This window comes from Jaculus jaculus, chromosome 2, assembly GCF_020740685.1.
Source record: "Jaculus jaculus isolate mJacJac1 chromosome 2, mJacJac1.mat.Y.cur, whole genome shotgun sequence".
In the NCBI taxonomy this organism is placed as follows: domain Eukaryota; kingdom Metazoa; phylum Chordata; class Mammalia; order Rodentia; family Dipodidae; genus Jaculus; species Jaculus jaculus.
The window spans coordinates 194399150-194412918 of NC_059103.1; the positions used below are offsets into that span (position 1 = coordinate 194399150).

General features: G+C 42.4%; 1 protein-coding gene across 1 annotated transcript in view; it reads left to right on the forward strand.

Annotated features, from left to right (window-relative positions):
- The window catches only part of Fer1l6 (fer-1 like family member 6), a 145513-nt gene that overhangs the window by 48094 nt on the left and 83650 nt on the right, over positions 1–13769 (forward strand). The window contains exons 13-16 of the mRNA XM_004661353.2: positions 974–1094; positions 2951–3051; positions 6649–6739; positions 13384–13503. Of these exons, the coding sequence (XP_004661410.2) occupies positions 974–1094; positions 2951–3051; positions 6649–6739; positions 13384–13503 (433 nt within the window). The remainder of the gene's footprint in view (positions 1–973; positions 1095–2950; positions 3052–6648; positions 6740–13383; positions 13504–13769) is intronic.

The following is a 13769-nucleotide window of genomic DNA, read 5'->3' on the forward strand; positions in this document are numbered from 1 at the left end:
GCCCTGGTGCGCCCATTCTCTCTCTGTCTCTATCTGCCTCTTTCTTTCTCTGTCACTTTCAAATAAATAAATAAAAATAACTTTTTTTAAAAGAAGATAACACAATTAATAAAACAAAATTTTAAAAATTAGCTATCTTTAGAACATCAATTTTTTTGTTATACCTCTTCCACCTTACTTGTCTCCTTACCAGCTAATCTTTTCTTCCTTGAGAACTGAAGCTCACACTAGTTCCTTCTTTGCTGTATTCCATTTCATTCTGTTAATTATCTTTTTCTATCAGCATTTAAGAATATTCATCTGCCATCCTTATTTATTATCCTGCCTTTTCCCTATGTCCCCTGGCGATGATTTCTGAGCTGTGCCTGGGGTCTGATGGTAACTGTTTTTGTTTTGTTCTGGTTTTGAGACAAAGTCTCGTGTAGATCAGGCTGGCCAACACTATGTAGCTGAGGATGGCCTTGAACTCTTGATCCTCCTGCCTTCAGCTCCCAAATCCCAGGGCTTCGGGTGTGCACTACCCCATCTGGCTTGATGGTAACTGTTAACTCCTCCAATTGTTGTCACAGAACCCTTCACCATTCATTGTTCAAAGGTCTTTAATTATAGACTAAGGATAATTTTAAAGGTTTTTTCACCACCCTTTCCCCACCTCACAGAACATACAAAACACAAACAAATGGCTGAGAGCTGGAGAGATGGCTTACCTTTTAAGGAGCATGCCTATGAAGCCTCAGCACTCAGGTTTGATTCTCCAGGTCTCATGTAAGCCAGATGTACAAGGGGGCACATACATCTGGAGTTCATTTGCAGTGGCTAGAGACCCTGGTGTGCCCATTCTCCCTGTCTCTCTCTCTCTCTCTCTCTCTCTCTAATAAATAAATAAAAATAAATCTTTAAAAAAAATGGCAGGAATTTCCTGAAAAACACCAACTGCCAACTGGTTTCTATACCTACTACTGTGCCTTCACAGGAATTACAACTACTTGCCATTTGATGCCAAGAAGCCCTGCGTCTCCTTCATCAGTTCCTGGGGAGACCAGACCTTCAGGCTGCACTGGTCCAACATGCTGGAGAAACTGGCCGAGCTCCTGGTAGGTGGCTCCACTGGTACGGGGTTTGCAGCTTAGGAAAGTGGGGCCGGGGAGCATTTCTATCTAACCAGCAGAGCGTCTTGATGTCAGTCTAAACATCACAAAACTGAGGCTTCTGCTTTTCATGGGTCCTCCTATGTGGTCCTAAAGAAATGAGAATATGTTTTGCAAAATCTCTGGGCTTTACACCAAGCTGTTCGAATTTAAATCCATTCTCTACTTCTTGCTGTTCCAGGATGCAGCACGAGGCTGATTCTTTCATCTCTAAAGGGCAGGAGGGAGTTGAAGACAATCTCACAAAGTTGACAAACCCTGGCTTCAAACAGTCTTTTTCTCCTACTCTCACACTTTCCCCGCTCCATAGACCTCGTGAGAAAGGGGCATCCTGAACCCACAGTTGTCTACAGGCCTTACCAGAGACCTTTGTCTTAACCCTATCATTCCTCTAGAATCTATGCTAAGAATAACTTTCTCTGCCCTCTTTGCTCTACAATCTCTGTTATATAAACAAAGAGCCATCCTGGCCATGGGCTTCTAAGCATCGTGGGGCTAGATTCTGGAAGCTGTCAGGGAGGCATGGGGGTCACACCATGTAGAGGTCACAGAAACCAATACTGGTCTTGTTTGTTCTACAGACAGAATAGATACAGTTTACCACTAAAAGTTGTGACAAAACAGATCAGAATTTTCCCTAGAAGCCATAGTAGCCATTAGTACTCATGTCTGTATCAGTGTCAATCATGGCTAAGGTGACTGACTTTCATACTCCTCTCTGGTGGTCCTATTAATTTCCTATTTTACAATGAGGAAACTGGGCATAATGGGATTAGGTCACTTGTAAATGATAGGTCCTGGAATTGAATCCAGGTAGCCTGACCAAGTGGTCAAATCCTTAATCACCCCACAGTGTTTTCTGCTCTTACAGTGAAGGTAGAAAGGGGGGAACATGTGTCCTTAGGCATCATACCCTGACATCTGGTGGAAAATGTAGCTTATGTGAATTCTAGGAAAGCAGTGGCAATGTGGACATCTCCCTCTGTCTTTTGTTCCTCCAAACTGCTTAGTAGGATCCTGGAATTTAGACCCTAAAGGAAAAGAGCAGTTACCTAAGTGTATAAGCATGTAGTTATTGTCTCATATAACCTTCTCCGCTCCCAGACCAAATATACCGAATGAGTACCCTTTTAATTTCAATAGATTTTATTACTATATAAAATAAATTGCATATTACTTTTGATGTTTTTGATAGTTATATCTAATTTATCCACTATTGTGATACATTACTCATGCTATTAAGTTTTCCACAGCATAGGCCTAAATAAATGAAACTTGGTTAGGGAATTGATCTGGTATACAAACAATGCCTTTGAGCAATGCAGGAGAAGATGTAAAGCTGGACCAGTTCTACTTAGGCAAAGGGAGGCTCAAAGATGAGAGCCATCAATACTTCCAGGCCAGATACAATAAAACAAGGGAGGGCTGGAGAGATAGCTTATCAGTTAAAAGGCACCTGTCCGTGAAGCCTAAGAACCCATGGTCAACTCTCCAGATCCCTCATAAACCAGACTCACAAAGGTGGGGCAAGCACAAGGTCACACATGCCCACTAGGTGGCGCAAGCACCTGGAGTTCAATTGCAATGGCTGAGGCCCTGGTGCAACAATTCTCTTCTCTCTCTCTCTCTCTCTCTCTCTCTCTCTCTCTCTCTCTCTCAAACAATAAAATAAGAAAACAAGGGAACAGTTTTATCTCTAAAACCCCAACCACAACAGGAATAGGCAAATATTATTTCTAGGATCTTGCAATCAATATCTCTACAACACCTCTCATCCTTCCATTCCTCTCGTTTGCTTTCAGGAAGAAAGTACAGAAGAAGTAAGAGAGTTGACCAAGGTTTCAGAGGAGGTGTCGGAGGCGAGGATGAAGACCGTGTTCTCTGACTTCATCAGTCAAAGCAGGTGGCTGACCTATGCACAGCCTAGCTTAGATGGATCCAACTTTTAATGACCTTGAGAAACCAGCTGAGTTCACATGCACTCAGATAGGTGCTTTACAGTATCATGTCTGTCTTTATTTTATTTATTTTGTTCATTAATTTAGCTGATGTTTTTGGGATAACTACTGCTTTCTGGCACTTAAACAACTAAAAGATGAACCAAAGGGGAGAAATTCAAACAAGACAGACATACTGCTGAGGTTCTTTATGACACAAGGGAAAGGCTCATGGTTGCAGAACCCAGCCTGGCTCTTCACATTTGATAGATACTCAGCAACTATTTAGAAGTTCTAGCAAATGCTACCTAATTGAATTTTCCATATAGTGCATTAATAAGTGCTAGTTAAAGATTCTTATTTTAGATGTAGATGATGTATTAAAAGACCTCCCCCCCCCCAAATAGGGCATATTTACCCTCAAATTAGCAAATTACCTCAAAACTCAGGGGGTTATCACAGTGACTGTCCAGTGACTGGGGCTGATGCCATCTCTAGGCCCAGGTGGGAGGGATCCACATCCATGATCACCCACATGGTCACTTATAGGATTCAGTTCTTCATGGATTGAGGACTTCAGTCCTTGTTGACTTTTGGTTGGATACTACCCATGATTCATTGCCGTGGAGGCCTCTCCAAGCTATCACTCACCAACATGGCAGCTTGCTGCATCAGGCTGAACATGCAAAAGTCAGAGAGAACAAAATAGCGAAAAGGAAAGTCACAATGTGTCATTACCCAAACCTCAGGTGTCAGCCATCACTCCTGACACATTCTACTAAAAGCAAGTCACTAGGTGCAGTCAACATGCAAAGGGAGGGGTTCCCACAGAAGTATCAATGGTTGGTGGAGGGGTTCACTGGGGGCTGCAGGGCTGATTTCCCCCTGTAGAAACAACTTGGAAGTTAAGTAGGTCAAAGCCTTGAGCAAAGATGAGAATCCACTATTAGGAAATTAACAAAAAGGGAGTGGAAATTCAATTTGAGGAAAGGCACAAGGTTGTAGACAGGCAGTTGCTATACCTGATACTCTTCTCTTATATATACATATATATGACATATACATATATATATATATATATATATATATATATACATATACATATATATGTGTGTGTGTATGTTCTTCTCTTCTGATATATATGTATGTGAATACATGTATTTATACATACACATGTCACATATATGTACACTTGTACACACACACATATATATACTTATATATGGAATCTATACATGGAAATATATATATGTACTGCATCTATTCATAAATATATATATCTCAACTTATCACAAAGAAATAAATACATGGTTTTGCTATCTTTACTCCTCTTCATTTTCCATCATGAAAGCAATATATGTTATCACTACTTCTGCTATGAGCCAAATGCCACCTGCAATTTCCCTTAAACATCATTTAAAGAGCTCCATAATCTCATATTTTTGGTAATCCTTGGTGAGCAGATTAGTAGCTCAACAACTGTTCTGTATTAGGGGATTACTTGAGGGTGATAATTATTCCTCTTTCTCTTTAAGTTTTCCATCAACTAAATGATACTCATGTGTGTCAAAGATCAAAATGTTAGTCTTGTGTTCTGGAAGTCTGTAGCTGGGAAAGCAATTTATATTAAGGGTCAAATTAGGCTTCCTGCTCTTCCCTTGGGGAATCTTGAAGCTGGACTTAGAAGGGCCAGCAAAGCAAACTGGCTGGGTCTGCAAGGTAGACAATAAAGGGAGGCATGCACCTTAGCACAACAGTTTTCATGTGGAGACAAATTACTCCTCCAATCCTTGTGAGGAAGGAGATTCTGAGGCCCAACATGTCTGCAACCCAGCCTAGAGACTGGAGTTGAATTCACTGTATCTATGGAAAAGGCTAGGATGATGCAATGAAGCTCACACCTCAATTTATAACCCTTTCTGTTCCCTGTAAAAAGTAACTAGTGACTATTAGTCACCCCAAAGAGAATTTCTAGAATGGCTTCCAGGATGGAGAGATGGCTTAGTGATTAAGGCGCTTGCCTGCAATCGTAAGGACCCAGGTTCAACTCCCCAGGACCCATGTAAGTCAGATGCCCAAGGTGGCACATATGTCTGGAGTTCATTTGCAGTGGCTGGAGGCCCTGGCATACCCATTCTCTCTCTTCCTCTCTCTTTCTCTCTATCTCCTTCTCCCTCTCCCTCTTTTTGCTTTTCTCTCTCTCATGTAAATAAATAAACAAAAAGAGATTTCCAATTGCCTGCAGGTAGATAGAGCTTGATAAGGGGCCTGTCACTGGGAGGTGTAACATCTTAGACTCCTTATGTTTCATCCCAGAAGGACTAACTGTTCATTGTAAATACATATCTATCTATTATCTATCTATCTATCTATCTATCTATCTATCTATCTATCTACCTACCTATCTACCTATCTACCTATCTATGTATTATGTATCCATCTATTTATTTCAACATTCCATTATGGACATATATACATTAATAGATATGTATACACACACATACATATTTTTTCTCTGCAATCCTACTTTTCAGAAAGAAGAGACTGATTTATCCTCCTGGACTTTTTTTGCGCCCTTGCAGATCTACATGCTATATATACACACACACATAAAAATATTTTATATCTTCATAAATGATATCATCCATTTGTTCTACAGGTTGCTTTTTATGCAATAATAAATGATGGGCATCTTTTTACACGATGTGTCATTATACATTTAACTCATCCCAATGATATTTAAGTTGTTCCATTAATTGTACTGCTAGAGGAAGTCTTATTGTATAAATAGTCTTGAAAAATCCTTCAGTTATTTCTGAAGGATAAGAATTCTTATATAAATTTTGAATTAAATTATATACACATTTAAACATGATAGCTACTATCACCATCTGTAAAGCACTGTGATAAGTCACCAACACGTTCACACTAATATATATTCTTCTGTACTCTCCCATCCTCTCAGCAACCTTGAATATTGTTCATTTTATAAGTGAGCTGTTATTGATTTTAATACTCATTGTCATTAAGGACATGACCTTACTTCCTCACAATATTTTGGTCATATACATTTCTTCTAGAATTACATTTATAGCCTTTATTATTTTCCTATTGAACATTTTTTTTTAACTTCATCTCCAAAAATGTTACCATTCAGTAATCTGGGATGGATCTCAAAATTTAGTCTAAAATATCGACTTTACTTGAAACGTTTAAGAAAACTTTTTTGGTGTGTTTTCAATTCATAAGATAGGGAAACTATCATTTTATGTGTTTTGTGATAAATTCTGATAGCAGGTACAATAGGTATATGCTGAAGAAAAGTGGAAAATAATTCATTTCCCTAAACTAACATGAAGTCTGGCATCATTTTCAATTCTCATTTTGTCTGTTTAAAAAGTTAGAAAAGTTAACACTACTTTGCTTAATCCTAAGTTAAAAAATCTTGATTTTGCGGCCCCACCAACCCTTTCTTGTATCATAAAAGGTATATTTGCAAATCTCGAATCATATAAATGGATTTTCACTAAGTAGGCTGAAAAATTGTTATTCTTTTCTTCCAGCGCCTTTATCTCTGAAGCAGAAAAAAAGCCCAAGATGTTGAACCAAACCACTCTAGATAAGAAACGACTGACGCTCTGTTGGCAAGAGCTGGTATGTGAAACTCTATTTATACTTTGAACAGTGTTAAAATGTGTGCTTTAAAATAAACCTCATGGATGAGACATGGGTCACAGGCCAGGCAAGGATAAGGTTTATAAAGCATATCTTAGTGTGATGAGGAGACAGGAGTGAGGAGGGAATATATGTAGAATAGGAAAGAAACTAACATCTATTGAGGGGTTACAAGGATGAGCTGGCAGCCCCCAGATCCTACTTCATTTTTGAATTTTTATTTTTTATTATTTTTAATTTTTATTCATTTTTATTTATATATTTGAGAGTGACAGAGACAGAAAGAAGGAGAGAGAGAGAGAGAGAGAGAGAGAGAGAGAGAGAGAGAGAATGGGCGTGCCAGGGCTTCCAGCCTCTGCAAACAAACTCCAGACGCGTGCGCCCCCTTGTGCATCTGGCTAACGTGGGTCCTGGGGAACCGAGCCTCGAACCGGGGTCCTTAGGCTTCACAGGCAAGCACTTAACCACTAAGCCATCTCTCCAGCCCTCTTTTTTGAAATTTTTTAAAAAAATTTTTACTTATGAGAGAGAGAGAATGGGCACCAGGGCCTTTAGCTGCTGCAAGTGAATTCCAGACACATGAGCCATCTTGTGCATCTGGCTTATGTGGGTCCTGGGGAATTGAACCTGGGTTCTTTGGTTTTGCAGGTGAGTACCTTAACTGCTCAGCCATCCCTCCAGCCCAGATCCTACTTCTTGTTTGGATGGAGTTCCCCTTTGTTCATTTCTTTTTTTTTTTAATTATTAACTTATTACATTTATTGAGGGAAGAACAGAGCCAAGGAAAGACACCCATGTGGCTAGAGATCCCACGTGGAGGACCTTGGGGGAAAAAAGCATGAAAAGAAAAGATAAAAGTAAATTCAAGGAGCTCCTGCCATGTGGGGAGCCAGAGGGGATAAAGTAGTCCGTGTGGAGAGTAAGAGCTGGGGGGCCCTCTCGGCTGGGCCAAGCCAGCCCAGGCCCAGACAAGGGAAAACCTTACCCACAGCTGGAAGTTACCAAGTGATTAGAGAGTCTACCTTCTCCTTTGAAAGATATTTATCATCATCTAGTGATGGTAGGCTGTCTTCGGGCTCAGGTGAACCAGAGGGATAGCTGGTTGGTTAGGGCTGGGGGCTGTCTCAGGAAAGGTTAGCCCTGGCACCAAGTTCAGGGGGGGCGGTGCTGAACTTGACCAACCATAACGTTTAAATATTAAGAAAGACCTTCCTCCCAGGAGGGCTCCTCATTGTGGCAAAAAAATAAAATAAAATAAAAGCTTTAGCCCTTTGCTCATTTCTTTTGATATTTGCATTTTATTAAAGGCTCTTATACTCTTTCACTTGGCTGGCTGCCCCGCAAACCAAGAGGCCCAAAGAAAGAGCTATTCTTGCTTCCTTGGATCTCCCCACTGAGAACTGTGTTAAAGGTTGCTAGGACTTCATGAGAACAAGGCAGCCACGGATGCCCCTCTGTGTCTTACAGACCAGCCTGTGCTTATGGATGTTGATAGGCACCTTATAGACACTCACTCTTGTGGAGTGAATGATGTTAGAAATGCCAGACCAAGTCAACCCTGGATTATCTCACCTTGAATCTTCAATTCCAGTGATGGCACCAAGGGACATTGTGTGGCACTCTTATAATTTTTGTAAGAAAAAAAAATCGCTCAGTGTTTGACTTTTCAGAAACATTTTAAAGAAATGAGCAAGACTTGAAAGATTGACATGACTTTTTAAAGGACAGAGCTAGTTAAAGTGCAGAGAATAAAATGTAAGCGTCCTAACTCCTCATTCAATCTCCTTTCTAGAAGATTTCCTTTCTGTCCTGCTAGATGTTGAAGGGAGCTGGCTTTCATTGTAAGATACACTTGCCCAGTTCTTTCTCTGCTCTTCTGGCTGGGGCACCATCTGAGCTCTTTCTCTTCATGTTTTCTGTGGAGTGAAAGGCTTGACCAGATCAGTAAAGCTGGGTTTATTGGCACAGCTCTCGGGCAAGGGTCACTGGTGCCAAGACATGAGGCCAGAGAAGTTGCATCTGGGACCTAAGATGAAGGTCTTTTAAAGGGGAGGGTGGGGTAGGATGGCATGCTAGCTAGGAACCAGGGCAGGCTGAGGAAAGGAACTATTTCAAGGATGGGAGGGAGCAGATGTGTCCTTATAAGGTCCCAACCAGGGAGGGGGGCCAGCCATTGGCCAACAGGGAGTTTTGAAACTGCTGGCCCCTGGTCATGCCCAGGAAAGTGGGTGATGGGGTTATTGGAGGGCATGGCCGTCATGTTAGGTCCTTTGTTCTGAGCATGGTCCGGCCTAACACAGAACTCTGCTGTTCATTGTGTGCAGCCATCTTGGGCCTGAACAAAACCACAAGTTCCCCAACTTAGTAGTGGTCTGTATTTGTTATTTTTCTCATCGTCATGACAGAATACTTGATAAAAGCAACTTGTGGCTGGGTTTATCGTGGCTTATGGTTTGAGAGGGTGAGAAGGAGGTGTTCATCACAGTGGGGCATGCACAGTGGAGTTCCCGGCTGTGGGAGCATGTGGCTGGGACGTCTCATTTCTCACCAAAGCAGGAAGCAGCAGTGAATGCCAGTGTTCAGCTGGCATTCTATTGTTTGCCTTACTGTTTAGTCTGGGATGGCAGCCCATGGGGTGGTGCTGCCCACTTTCAGAGTGCATCTCACCTCTTTAGTTAAACTTCTCTAAGAATACCTTATACACACACACTCACACACACACACACACACACACACACACACACACACATGTTCCTTCTGAATGCCCTAGGTAGTTCTTAACCCAGTTGTGTTGATAATCAAACATGGGTCTCTTTCATTTCTACATCAGTCCTCCTAGTAGAAATCTTAAATGCTTGTCTTATATTATCCCTTCTCACTCAATATCTCCTAGTGAACCCACACCTGTCAGTGTTGACCCTTCATCCCTCAGCTTACATAGTGCCACACCAGGTCCCTTAGGTTCTGCCCCTTATGCTCTAGAACCTGGCCCATTTCTGTACCCCCCAGAATCACTGTTTGAATTAGAGTTCATGGAATCTCTGGCCCAAACTTTGTCATAGATATCACAACCCAGAAAGGCTACTAAAACAAAATCTGGTTAGCTAATTTGTGTTTAGCAAATTATTTCCTTCACATGACATATGGGGGCGTAATTTGAGGAGGACCCCAGCCTTGATCTACCCCTGTGTCTGTGATGGACTGTTTGGACTCTTGATGATTAAATATCTCCACATGAGATTCCTTTTTAAAAAAGTTTTTAAAAATATATTTCATTTATTTATTTACTTAAGAGACAGAGAGAGAGAGAATGGGCACACCAGGGTCTCTAGCCACTGTAAATGAACTCCAGAAACATGCCCATCTTGTGCATCGGGTTTACATGGATACCGGGGAATCAAACCTGGGTCCTTAGGCTTTGCAGGTAAGTGCCTTAGCTGCTAAGCCATCTCTTCAGCCCCTAAACTTTTTTTTTTTTTTTTGGTTTTTCTAGGCTGACCTGGAACTCACTATGTAGTCTCAGGGTGGTCTTGAACTCAGAGAGATCCTCCTACCTCTGTCCCCCAAGTGCTGGTATTAAAGGTGTGAGCCACCACGCCTGGTTCCTAAACTCTTTTTTTTTTTTTTTTTTTTTTTTTGGTTTTTCGAGGTAGGGTCTCACTCTAGCCCAGGCTGACCTGGAATTCACTATGGAGTCTCAGGGTGGCCTCGAACTCACGGCGATCCTCCTACCTCTGCCTCCCGAGTGCTGGGATTAAAGGCGTGCGCCACCACACCCGGATAACTCTTTTTTTCTTAATGGACAACTTCCATAAAAGTTCATAATGTACCCTGATCATAACTCCATCCCACCACCCTGCTTTGTCCCCCCACCCATAGTCTCTATGCTGAACCCCTTCTTCTTTCCAAATATTTCTTCTTCCATTTCTTCTTCCATGTCATATTTTGCCCTCCTCAATCATTCATGACATCATGTTGGTGGACCTAATATTATGCAGGTCTTGCGCAGGAAATGACAGCTGCCGTGGGTCATGAATACAATTATTTTGTGTTTGTAAGAGAGCATTCCAAAACACTACTTCCCATCCTTTGGCTCTTACATTCTTTCCAACATCTGTTTTGCAATGCTCCCCAAGCCTCTAAGGATGTGATAGAGATGTCTCATTTAAATTTTTTTTTATTTTTTTATTTATTTGACAGCGACAGACACAGAGAGAAAGACAGATAGAGGGAGAGAGAGAATGGGCGCGCCAGGGCTTCCAGCCTCTGCAAACGAACTCCAGACGCGTGCGCCCCCTTGTGCATCTGGCTAACGCGGGACCTGGGGAACCGAGCCTCGAACCAGGGTCCTTAGGCTTCACAGGCAAGCGCTTAACCGCTAAGCCATCTCTCCAGCCCCCGAGATGTCTCATTTAGAGCTGGACGTTCAACTCTCACTTCCTAGTACTTTGATGGGCTTTGAGTCTCCCTAGTAGTCTGCTCACCACCTGAAAAGAGAAGCTTATCTAACCACAAGTGAGAACAGCAGCAGTATATGGGCATAAACATAAATATGCAGAAGGCAATTCACTGGCCATAACGTATCAGCCAAACAACAGTAGCACCTTCTCCCCTTGGGCTTAGGACTTTCAGACTAGGTTTTCAGTATCAGGCATGAATTCTGTCCTGCAGAGCAGGCCTCAAATCCAGCGAGCAGATGGTTACCGTCATAACACATGTGTCGCTATTGCACTGTGGGCTATATCTTGTCTCGCTGGCCAGTTGTGTAGCTTGCAGGATCCACTGCTGGTTAGCACTGTTGATAACTTTCCTTCCTCAGCAGGCTGCGTAGCACTTCCCAGCACTATGACAGCGAGTCAGCAGAAGGGAGGCTTCCAGCCCAGCTCTGGCTTGGTAGCTCAGTGTCCTGCAAGTGAAGCATCCACATGATATTTTTTTCCTGTCTTGGTTGTTTTTTATTTTCTTACTAACTGATGAATTCTATTCATTTTCTGCCACTCATCTCACATGTGAGATCCTCTATGAAGCCTGACTTTGTCCTTGTCTAATCCCACAATGCCTTACACATGTATTTGCATGTATTGCTTTCATTTAACAAAATTGCCAAACCCTCAGGAAAAGGAAGCAGTATGTCTGACTCCAGTCCCTCTTGGCTCCCAGCACAGAGTCTGGTAGAGAGCAGGTATTCCTTGTTCCAGTCAACACTGTCAGAAGGCTTTCTAGGTGCTGGGCAAGGTGCTGGAAACACAGAGCCCAAAGAACATGGTGTTTGTCATTAAGTCTTTATATTCACTGGTCTATTCATCCCACAAACCCTTACTACACTGTGTGCCAGGAATGTGCTGTGTGTTGCTGCTATGTGAGAATGTCTGTCAGATACTGATAACAAGACAAGACAAGACAAGAGGCCTCTGTCCAAGGAGAAGACAGACTACAGACAGGTACACAAGGGACATATAAAAATGATCAAAGCCAGCCAGCCATGGTGACACTTGGGAGGCAGAGGTAGGAGGATCGCCATGATTTCAAGGCCACCCTGAGACCAAGCGAATTCTAGGCCAGCCTGGGATAGAGAGAGGCCCTACCTCAAAACAAACAAACAAACAAAAAAGGATCAAATATTATGTTTATGAAGGAACATTTCCAAATAAGGAAAAGCTCCAAGGACCAATGCTGGCATCCTCTGGGACCTCCTAAGGCTCGGTGTGCCCAGCACCCAGTGAGCGAGGAAGACATACTAGGAGAAGAAAGGATTGAGCAGAGTCAACTCACCAGGGCCTAACAGGCACTGTGAAGAGCCTGGGTCTTCTTTTCACCCAATATCATGAATACAGACTGAATAAACGCATCAAAATAAATGCTTTTGATACTCCAGCCAGTGTCACGATTCCCATCTGTTTCTCAGAGAGTGCCTTCTTGGGCTGAGAGCACCCTCCATCCCTCCAGGACGAGGGGGAAACATGTTCTCTGAGCTAAACTAGGGATCATGCCAAGCTCTGCAGCTAGCAGCTGCATGTCAACTTCTCACCTTAGCAGGGGAACAATGGAGCTCCTACCCCCACAGTTACTGAGAGGGTTACCGAAGGGTGAATATGGGAGTCACAGTGCTTCTTGGCATAGAGCAGTAGCCATGCATTTTAGCTGCTGTTATTATAGTCGTTATTACATACCAGAAAGCCTAGTTCACGTTCTAATCATTTCTTTTATTAAGTCTTTTATTTATTTGTGTGTATGTGTGCGTGAGAGAGAGAGAGAGAGAGAGAGAATGGACTACCAGCTCCAGCTGATGCAAATGAACTCCAGACTCATGCACTTTGTGCATCTAGCTTACGTGGGTCCTGGGGAATTGAACTTGGGTCCCTTGGCTTTGCAAGCAAGCACCTTATAACCACTAAGCCATCTCTCCAGCCCAAAGTTCTGATCATTTCTGTCATGTGGTCTCGACAAGCCTCGGCCCTTTCAGGACTTCAGCATCTCATTGATCTCCCAAGGAGTGGCATTCACTGTTTCCACACCCTGTTAAATGGACAATGTACACAGTGTTAGGCTCAGAGGGGTTCAGTGTGAAACTTAAAAACACCAGACTTCCAGAAAGATCGACACTAACTCTTGTCTTTTTGTAGGAGGCAATGGCCAAGGAGGCCAAAGGGATCATTCAGCAGCAGAAGAAAAAGTTATCTCTGGATGAAATGATCCATGAAGCCCAAAACTTTGTGGAGAAAATCCGCTTTCTTGTAGATGAGGTAATCAACTCTACAGGCAAAACCCATTGGGAAGATTAGCCCAGAATCTTCCTAGAGAGGGTGGATGTTGCACCAGGATAACAGATGGATTGGTAGATTTTCTCAGACCTGGCTGAGCTAAGCTGTTTTGTTTGGAGATGTGAGGAAAGATTTTTTTTTTTTTAGTTTCTTTTTTGAAGATTTATTTTTATTTATTTGAGGTGGAAAGAGAGAGAGAGAGAGAGAGAATGGGTTGCCAGGGCCTCTAGCCACTGCGAACGAACTGC